Consider the following 10,986-nt stretch of genomic DNA (forward strand, 5'->3'; position numbering starts at 1 on the left):
TGCAGGGCCTGGGTTAGCCTCTACATCACCAGAGGAACAGAGGAGGACTAGAATGAAGATACAGCTAAAGGCTTTAAGAACTGGTCTTCTAGTGCGTTGGGTACAGAGAATAAAGGGGGCAGATTTCCGGGCGTTGTAGAAAAGATTCAGGGCATTATGTACAGACAAGGATATGGAAGGATATGAGTACAGTGGAGGTAAACCTAAGCGTTGGGTAACAATGAAAGAGATAGCATCACTGGAGGCACCGATTGAGCCGGTCTCGGCGTGTATGGGGGGTGGGACAAAGGAACTATTTGAGACAGTTTGAGAGCGACTTGGGGTTCTACAGTGAAATTGTATAATAAGAGCTAACTGGAACAGCAATAGGCAAGGCATATTGACATGGGAGAGAGGCATAAAGCAATCACAGGTGTTATTAGAGAGAGCTAAGACAACAACTGGTAATGGCGATAAAGTTTGGGCTGAGGCTAAACAGATAAACGGGACAGGGTACCGTGTAATGAAGCCTGTTACAATACATGACCAAAAGTATGTGGACACCTGCACGTCGAACATCTCATTCCAAAATGAGTTTGTCCCCCCTTTGATGCTATAACAGCCTCCACTCTTCTGGGAAGGCTTTCCACTAGATGTTGGAAGATTGCTGCGGGGACTTCCATTCAGCCACAAGAGCATTAGTGAGGTCAGGCACTGATGTTGGGCGGTTAGGCCTGGCTCGCAGTCGGCGTTCCAATTCATCCCGAAGGTGTTCGATGGGGTTGAGGTCAGGGCTCTGTGCAGGCCAGACAAGTTCTTCCACACCGATCTCGACAAACCATTTCTGTATGGACCTCGCTTTGTGCATGGAGGCACTGTCATGCTGAAACAGGAAAGGGCCTTACCCAAACTGTTGCCACAAAGTTGGAAGCACAGAATCGTCTAGAATGTCATTGTATGCTGTAGCGTTAAGATTTCCCTTCACTGGAACTGAGGGGTCTAGTAAGAACCATGGAAAACAGCCCCAGACCAATATCCCTCATCCACCAAACTTTACAGTTGGCACTATGCATTGGGGCAGGTAGCGTTCTCCTGGCATCCGTCAAACCCAGATTTGTCCGTCGGACTGCCAGATGCTCCACTTCACTTCACAATAACAGCACTTACAGTTGACCAGGGCAGCTCTAGCAGGGCAGAAATTTGACAAACTGACTTGTTGGAAAGGTGGCATCCTATGACGGTGCCACGTTGAAAGTCACTGAGCTCTTCAGTATGCTATTCTGCTGCCAATGTTTGTCTATGGAAATTGCATGGCTGTGTTCTCAATTTTATACACCTGTCAGCAACGGGTGTGGCTGAAATAGCCAAATCCACTAATTTGAAGGGGTGTCCACATACTTTTGTATATATAGTGAATCTCTCAGGTATAGGAGAGACACTTCAGAACAAACTTCCTTTAGATTTGGGGACCATCTGTTGTTCCATGTAGTGAATATGTTATTCAATGTGTTTGTATGGGCTAATAGCAGTAAGGCCAAATACAATTGTTCATCAATTATATATATATATATTTATATATATTGTTTTTAGAAGGTAATACCAAGGATCATTTTGCATATATTATACTTCAAGATGTCTTAAAATTAAAAATCAAATTGCAAAATGATCCTTGGTATTACCTTCTAAAAACAATTCCATATAGCTTAGTAGAACCCCTCCCCCAGTTTAGACAGGGCTTTGACTCTTATTTAATGGATGTATTGTTTTAATAAAATATGTTTATTTCATTGATTATTATGCTCTCTTGAATGTTAAATCCAGTGGCTATGCTACTGCATTGTAGGGTGGGGCAGGTGTTCATCTAGGGGTAGAGATACCTAGCAAAGATGAGCAAGGACTGTCCAAAATGTCTTCCTTGTTCCTGGTTACCTCCACACTTGTTCCATGATGGTGCTTTTCTCTTTGTCTTGAAAACAACAATTGATGGTACCTTGACATGAAGAGGCAGACTGAACCTCCACGTGCCCATCCAAATGCGTTCCTTACCCTTCCTTATCTGTTAGTACGTTGCTCGTGCAGTCTTCAAAACAGGAAACGTTCACGACAAGGGACTGTAGCATATGCAAATGTCGGAATATTTCCTTTGTAGACATTCCCAGGATTTCCCCAGCTCTCTGTCTTGATGCCAGTGAGTTGCAATGTTCCGTCTAAACTGCGCGTGTCCGCGACCGCGCACCTCCTCCAGGAGTGCCACGCAGAAGAAATGCTATGCCGCACAGACACAAGAGATTGAACTTCACTGAGTTCGCCCCATTAGTTTGCACTATAAAGATCAATGCTTTTTCTGTGATCGAATCAAAATTATTGCAGCCCCTTTTCAATGCAACAAAACAAAACAAATCTAACTTTTCAAGATTGAGTCTATGATTTTGTTGTAGGGAGAGCCAGAGCGCAACCGAGTGAGGGTGGCCCACCAGCGGTCTTTCAATCACCCGCGAGTGAATGCGCTTTTCAGATCAGTTCAGATCAGAGCGCAGAAGCGCGCGTTTGCACGTTTGGTGATATTCTTTGCTAGTTAGCGAGTTATTAGCCCAGTTATAGATCAGTTATAGATAAATATATGTCAGCAATGGGGAGTTACTGCTCCCTACAAGAGCAAAAAACGTGTAGGCTACAATTAAAGTTGTCTTTGAAACGCCAGTCAGGTAAAAAGCTTATGTCTTAATTAAAGGGGCAGTGTATTTTGAGACAGGCTAGAATACGCAAAAAAGCCAATATGCAGAGGGGTAGCCTACATTGTCTAATTTTCTGTATGGTAATAATAATAAATTGCATTTTGTAAAGTGGTTTCTTGCATCATACAACATAATACAATGCAATTTAAAGCCACCTATTTGGCCCCACGTAAAAAATCATAAATTCATGTCAAGCCGTTCAAAATGTAAAAATGTTTTAAAAAGTTGAATGCAATGGAGGCCTGCATTGAACACCTCATACAGGTTACACTAGGCTATATCATAGAAATCAAAAGCTATTTCCATGTGAAAATGTTATGGGATTTGCTTCATTGGTTTTGTTGGTAGGCCTACATTATGGTCAAAAAGCCCATGTGTGTGTGCGTGTGTATGTTTGCGCTCTCTGTGTGTATATGTGTGTTATGTGTGTGTGTTTGCACTCTGTGCTGTGTGTGTGTGATCCTTCTGACTCTTAAAGAATGTGTTCTCCCTTTCTCTTGCTCCAGAATGCATAATGGAGGAGAGGTGCCAAGGCTTTGGGATGTCTTGACATGAGAGAGGCCTTGGATTGAAGCAGCTCAAACAGGCTCCAAGTCAGGCACCAAGATGCCCCAAACAGTCCCCTTTTACAGTTCATTAAGGACGCAACACTTTATTATATACAGTACTTAAAACATGCAAGGATAAATGAATGGAGACTTTCTTTGCAACATGGGTGCTGTTATCTCTGAGACAGACATACAGTCTCATCTAAAAATGTCTTTATCATAGCATATTAGGGTGCAACTTATAAGCACTTAGTATTAGCCATATACAGAATCCCACTGTTTGACCAACTTTGGACAAACAATGTTCCAATGACTTCGGACATTAATTAATTCATGTTCATTCATGATTTATAAAGGAAATAAGTACAGTATTTAAAAAGAGAGATGGCCCATTAATGTAAAGTGTAACCAAGATAATGACACCAAGATAAGGTTATGGAAATGATATCCCCAGAATCACACCAAGAGCCATCATAAGACCAAAGCAATATGAACCACATATATAGTGGTAATGCAATAATAATGTATATAGTGGTATTGTAATAGTATATAGTGGTAATGTAATAATATATAGTGGTAATGAAATAACACATAGTGGCAATGTAATAATTTATAGTAGTAATGTAATAATATATAGTGGTAATGTAATAATATATAAAGGTAATGTCAAAATATATAGTGGTAATGTCATAATACCGTGGTATTGCCATTCTGCCCTTCAGCAGTATACCCCCCAACAAAAAACCTGCTCCCCGGGCACCGATGACATGGACGTCAATTAAGGCAGCCCCCTGCACCTCTCTGATTCAGAGGGGTTGGGTTAAATGTGGAAAACACATTTTGGGTGAATGCATTCAGTTGTGCAGCTGACTAGGTATCCCCTTTCCTTTCCCAGATTCCCCAGTGTTTGGCTGTGGAGGAGCAACACAATCCCTCTGACCCTCTAAGCATAACATAACCCAACTGATCCCCTGGTCACATGCCCTGGGAGGTGGCAGCCAAGGTCTTGGAGAAAGAAGCCTTGGGATTGGAGGTGTTCGAACAGGCTCCAAGCCTAGAACATTCCCCTTTTTTACGGTTCCAGGTTCCTGACCTTCTCTGCTTCAAGTGTAATACACAGTACAAACTACAGAGAAATGAATATAAACATAGAGGAATTATTTGAGAAAACAAGTCAGGAAATAATGAATGATGAGAAAATTTTATGGGCATACAATAAAGAGAATATGGGAGAATGTCAAGATGCAGTCAGTGTAGGTCACTGTAGGACATATCTCCATCACTAACACAACCATCTAGGTATCGCATGGTACAATTGGGGAAACCAAAACTCTTTTAAAATTGTTATTATTTGTCCCTACCATGGAAAAACTTTGAGGGATGAGAACCTGGACCAGAAATAGAAACTATTATTCATAGTTTACTGTGAGGTCTGACCTGTCTGACTTCAGGAGTATATCTATACATAGCAGCTTGGTTGGTTGAGTGGATTTATAAAAGGGTCTGTCAAACAGGAGTCAGAAGGGAAAGGAAGGAGATACCTGACCCTGTAGAGAGTGGGGAAGAGAAAACTGCACTAAGATCACACACAGTCAATAGGACAGCTACAGCTGAGAGCCACAACATATGCTGGGACACGGATACCACTGTATGATTTTCTGTTGTATTTATCCACAAAAACCTGTGTCAGGTAAGTGACTTGAGGCTTTTTTAGTGTGGCAACACATTTGTGTAGTGTTTTTTATTTTATTTGTTTCATTTAATAGTAAGCTGTATTTGTAGGGAGACACTGTTGGACATTTGTAGAGATAAAGACTGTTGTTGTTGGAAGCGATGGCTTTATCTGGACCATGCTTCCAGAGGGGTTTGGAAGCTCTACGGAGACAAGATGAAGCATTTAGAGGGGATAAACACAATATAGATGGAGAGGGAGAAGAGTGTTCAGGGGATGTGAAAGAAAATGATCAGTTGAACACAGAAGAAGAAGAGAACGATGATGAAGCATTTAGAAGGGAGGAAAACAGCAAGATAGATATAGAGAGAGAGACAACTGAAGAAGAGGAGGATGACGTTCAAGAAGTGAAAGAACTAAAAGAAGAGTGGACAGTTGTTAGAGGGCAGAAAGGTGGAATAGAGGATGTGGATTCAATAAGGGTATACGGCAGAGATTCCTATACAAGAGAAATGTTCCAAACCCTGCAACAGCTCAGGGACTCCTCTCTCCTCACTGACCTGACTCTGAGCACTGAGGATGGGCAGCGTCACCACGCGCACTCCCCTGTCCTGGCTGCTGTCAGCTCCCTCGTACACCAGAGACTGCAGGAGAGGGATGAGGAGATGGAGAAGAGGAGGGAGAGGAGAGATATTGACATGTATATACAGACAGCGATATCCATCAGTCTGGGTCTTGGAGTGGGGTGTGTGGGGCTGGCAGGGGTGCTGGAGTTTGCCTACACTGGGACCATAGCAGCTCTGAACAGAGAAACACTGGCCCAGATACAGACTGCAGCTAAAACACTAGGGGTCCCCAGAGTTCTAGAACTCTGCAGTGAAGAGGAGGAGAAGATGAAGAGGGGAGAGAAGAAGAGGGCAGAAGAAAATAAGAGATCTGCTGAAGAACAGATGAAGGTCAGTCTTCAGTCCATCAGACAGTTATGGGCAGAGAGAGTGGGCTGTGATGTGGAGCTGGAGGTTGGTGGGACATCATTTCATGGTGAGTAGACTGAAGTAAAAATACGTCACAACTATGTACTGTTGAATGATAGAGGAGACAATTTATTCATGGGGGCTCGTCCAGGATCAAGCTAAATAACCCATGCATGCTTATGATGGTAATAATATTGATTTTGAGCATGTGATGTTAAATGTGATGTTAAAGGTCCAATGCAGCATGTTTTCTTTTATCTTAATATCAAATCATTTCTGGGTAACAATTAAGAACCTAACTGTATTTGGTTTAAATTAAAATGGTCAACAAGAAACAAAAATATATTCTTAGCAAAGATCAATTTCTCAAGCAAGAATTTAGCTGGACTATTTGGAGTGGTCTGAGTGGGGAGGGGAAAACAGAAAATTAGCTGTTATTGACAGAGAGCTTTGAACTCACTTTCGTATTGGTGTATTAACTAATTTACAACCAGGTGATGTCACCAGGCAGGACAAAACCCCATCACACCAAAACAGACAGACATTTCAGGTGGTCTTTTCAAACAGCTCTTACACTAAAATGGCATGATCATAATTTTCACAATTTCACAGTATTAATCCAACCTCATATTGTAGAATTATACACTGAGTGTACAAAATGTTAGTAACTCTTTCCATGACATAGACTGACCAGGTGAATCCAGATGAAAGCTATGATCCCTTATTGATGTCACTTGTTAAATCCCCTTCAATTAGTGTAGATGAAGGGGAGGAGACAGGTTAAAGAAGGATTTTTGGCACAATTGAGACATGGATTGTGCCAATCAGAGGGTGAATGGGCAAGACAAAAGATTTAAGTGCCTTTAAACGGGGTATAGTTGTAAGTAGGTGCAAGGCGCACCGGTTAGATTGTGTCAAGAATTGCCACACTACTGGGTTTTTCATGCACAACAGTTTCCCGTGTGTATCAAGAATGGTCCACCACCCAAAGGACACCCAGCCAACTTGACACAACTGTGGGAAGCATTGGAGTCAACATGGGCCAACATCCCTGTGGAACGCTTTCGACACCTTGTAGAGGCTGTTCTGAGGACAACTCAATATTAGGAAGGTGTTCCTAATGTTTTGTACACTCAGTGTGTATAAAACACTAGAAAATCACGTTTTTGACTGCACTGGGCCTTTAAATACAGTGTTTTCCCTAAGCACCGGCTGTCGACTAATCAGCCAATAACAGACTCATTGTCAGCCGGTTTCATTTTCCACTTCATTAACTAGGCTTCGTTTCATTTAAAGTTTCAATTCGCTAGTCAGAAAAGTCTGTATATAGAGTACCACAGTATGAGTCATAATACCCATACAACCTAACGGTCAAACAGGGAAATTGTTTTTTTCTTAGGCTTTTGCCAAAATAAACTACATTGAAAGAGTAGACTAGATTTAGTTTTTGCCCCAATAAATGTAATTTAAAGGGCAGACTAGACTTGTTTTTCTGACTAGATTACTAATCTACCGCCTTCCCTCAGTCCCACCCACAGTGATTGATTGACAGGCCGAACTGTTAAAGGGATAGTTCGCTCAAATTACAAAATTACAAAATGGTTGTCTTACCCTAAGTGTCCACAGCAGCAGAGCCAATAAAATACATAATTTGAAGAACAAAAATAATTGTGGCAATTCATATCTTGCAGTAAATATGACTTAAATCGCAATAGAATAAAAGGTTTAATGTAAAAAAGGTTATCTTACTTAGAAAGTAGGCCTGATCATACAGGTGTAGGTTTTGACGTTATCCAAAACAATTAACAACACACTGAAGTCATATATTTTCAGTCATTTTTATTGCAAAGTCATTTTAAAGCAGTCATTGTAAAGTCATTAAAGTATTCAATAATTTAGCTGTGTAGTTTGAATGGAATCAAGGCATTAGAATGTACCAGAGGCCACCAAAATAGAGCTTGTGCTGCAAAATAAAATCACCCCAGGACCCCCCCCAGCCTGGAACTCACTGGCTGGCTTTTCTTTTTGGCTGGCTACTCCATGTACTTACGGAAAACACTGTAAAAAAGAATAATAGGATGATATATATTAATATTATTAGTATATTAATATATAATAACAAAATAATAATATTAAATATGAATTGTATATTTTTTTGTTAATTGTTGGGGACTCATCTGGGATCAAAACAAATTGTAATATTATGCCTTTTGTCTTACATCTGAATTCATAAGAGTCATGATAAACCAGATGTGGAAGTAGTCTATTTATGAGATAACAACAATAATCAATTTCCTCTTCTCTCTCCTGACTCAAGTCCACAGAGTGCTCCTGTCTGCCAGTAGTGACTACTTCCGGGGAATGTTCACCAGCGGGATGAAGGAATCCCAGCAGCCCTGTGTGGCCCTTCCCTTCCTGGAGGCCTCTGAGCTGGAGGCCCTGATTGACTGCTCTTACAGCGGGTCCCTCCCCCTCTGCTGGGGACGTGTCTTTGAGATCACCTGCATTGCCTTCCAGCTCCAGTTCCAGCCCGCCCTCTTGCTGTGCCTTGACTTCCTGGAACAGGAAATGGACGCCCACTCCTGCCTGGACGTGGCATCTTTCGCTGAGGCTTATGGGATAACGGAACTCCTCGAAGTGGCCAACGACTTTGTCCTGAGACACTTCCAAAATGTGGCAGCCACCCCTAAATTCCAAGACCTACCAGTTAAGAAGCTTATAAAATACCTGAAAAGCAACTCCCTCTTTGTACCCTCAGAGCTTGTGGTCTTCAAGGCAGTAGTGGTCTGGATCGAGGCCTGTCCAAGTCAAAGGCTTAAATTCACCAAAGAGCTGGTGAAGAACATCCACTTTCCCCTCATGACCTTCACGGAGTTCAGTGAAGTTAAAACCGCAAAACTGTGGACTGAATGCAACATGAAACATCTCTACCTGACTATACTGGAGGACTTTCGCTCCTATCACGTTACACCTTGGAGCCTGTGCAGGGTCTACAAGCCCAAGGACAGTCTAGTCTTGGTGGGTGGAGACCAGATCTCTGCCGACTTTATCCGGCGATCCCCCAGCAGAGAACTGTGGTTCGGGAACTCTATGAGGAACTACACAGGCATTGTGAAGACAGTTGAGTGGAGGTTGCTGGGAGAGATGCCAAAGCCACCAAGGTTAAGTCACGAGGTGGCTGTAGTCGCAGGGAAGTTGTACGTGCTCGGGGGACAGAATTATAAAGGAATGCTTGCCGTTTTAAACTCAGTCTACAGGTGAGATAAGAACTTTGGGGTTTGTATCTACTAACTAATGAGTCCTTTAGGTATTAATATTTTTACATATTTATGTTTTTACATTATTTTCTTCCTTCATCTCTCATTCTTTATGTTCTTTCAGATATAATCCGCTTCAGGACCGCTGGGAGAGATTGGCCGACTTGCAGGAGAAAAGGTGTAATTTTTCAGTGGGTGTTCTGGACGAGATTATATATGCCATTGGAGGGTACATTGATCCAGAAACTAACCTGGATAGTGTGGAGCGCTACTGTCCAAATACAGATTCTTGGAGGTAAGGTTTTTCTCTGGTAGCTCAAAAAGGAATGGTATCACAGAATCGCTTGCGGTAGTTAATTGTTCCATTGGAAATGGTATGTAGCTTATTAAGTACAACTTTGTTTCTTTATTGCTATCTTTACCGAATGTGGCGTTCCCTGTTAGCTTTGCCCAACCCTTGGACATGACCTTGAGTTGCCACGCTGCCACATTGTTGGATGGAGAGATCTTCATCTCAGGGGGGTTCGACTGCAGGTCCCAGTGTCTGGTGTCCATGTTCCTGTACCATCCTGAGAGAGGAACAACCTACCTGGCAGAGATGAGCCAACCTCGAGCCCATCACTGCATGGAGACTTTAAACAATCATCTTTATGTGGCTGGAGGAGTCACTGTTGATGAAAACATGACGTCTATCGACCAGCTGGCCTGTGAGGTCTACGACCCTGTTAGTGACTCCTGGAGCGCCCTCACACCCCTGGCCGTCTCCCATGTTGGAGCAGCCTCTGTGGTTCTGGAGGGGAAGATCTATGTGCTGGGAGGATACTGCCAAGAGGACTACAGGGAGACCAGACTGGTGCATCGTTATGATCCCACCAACCAACTTTGGGAGAATATCGGCGAGATACCCGGACCTAACACTGACATAAGAGCCTGTTTGCTCCACCTGCCCAAACACTTGAGACAATGAAAAATCACTATACATCCCATAACACCACACTAAATATTATGCCACTACATGACCTACACCTTACTCCACCCAACTCTTATAAGTTAAGAATACTGAGTATACCATCCATCTAGCTAACACCAAGCTATATTTTCAGTTTTGCAAATCATTTATTTTGTATATATTTAGCTCACACCATTTCAAATCAATAATAAAATGATATATAAATGTTCTCTACTGTTGTCACGGTGTAGTAATGGTGTGGTGTGGAATCAGGCGCAGAAGCAGATGTACAGTCCAACAAGACTTTACTAGTGAGAGCAAAATAATCCAAAAACGGCCTGAGGCCAAACAGACGCACACAGGCGTCAAATACGAGCGCACAAACACAGGGCGCAAAAACTCTCCTCAACCGAGGAGGAAGCTAATCGTAACTGGCGTACCGAAACACGGGTAACGCACAAACACCTGACACGAAACAATTACACACAACACTACACTAACAACAAGGAAACTAAATAGGGTGCTTAATGAGACATAACACAAGACAGGTGTGGCTAACAGACAAAACCAATCAAACAGGAAACATAGAACATACAACGGTGGCAGCTAGAATTCCGGAGACGACGAACGCCGAAACCTGCCCGAACAAGGGAGAGAGGCAGCCTCGGCCGAAACCGTGACAGTACCCCCCCCCTTGACGCGCGGCTCCAGACGTGCGCTGACTCCGGCCTTGGGGACGACCCGGAGGACGTGGAGCAGGGCGCGTTGGATACCCCCGATGGAATTCCGTCAGGAGCGACGGGTCCAAAATGTCTCTCCTCGGCACCCAGCACCGCTCCTCCGGACCGTACCCCTCCCACTCCACTAGATAC

The 10,986-nt window shown here is 42.9% G+C and overlaps 1 protein-coding gene across 1 annotated transcript; it reads left to right on the plus strand.

The window, feature by feature from the left end:
• Positions 1–5,095: 5,095 nt before the first annotated feature.
• LOC311115769 (kelch-like protein 33) lies at positions 5,096–10,132 on the plus strand (the record flags this gene model as incomplete). Its single annotated transcript, XM_084190911.1, has 4 exons — positions 5,096–5,975; positions 8,226–9,165; positions 9,290–9,460; positions 9,610–10,132. The coding sequence occupies 4 exons, from the start codon at positions 5,096–5,098 to the stop codon at positions 10,130–10,132; spliced, it is 2,514 nt and encodes an 837-aa protein (XP_084047037.1).
• Between the last annotated feature and the right edge of the window lie 854 nt (positions 10,133–10,986).

The sequence above is a fragment of the Coregonus lavaretus genome (genome assembly GCF_964263955.1).
Source record: "Coregonus lavaretus genome assembly, contig: HAP1_SCAFFOLD_6053, whole genome shotgun sequence".
NCBI lineage: Eukaryota > Metazoa > Chordata > Actinopteri > Salmoniformes > Salmonidae > Coregonus > Coregonus lavaretus.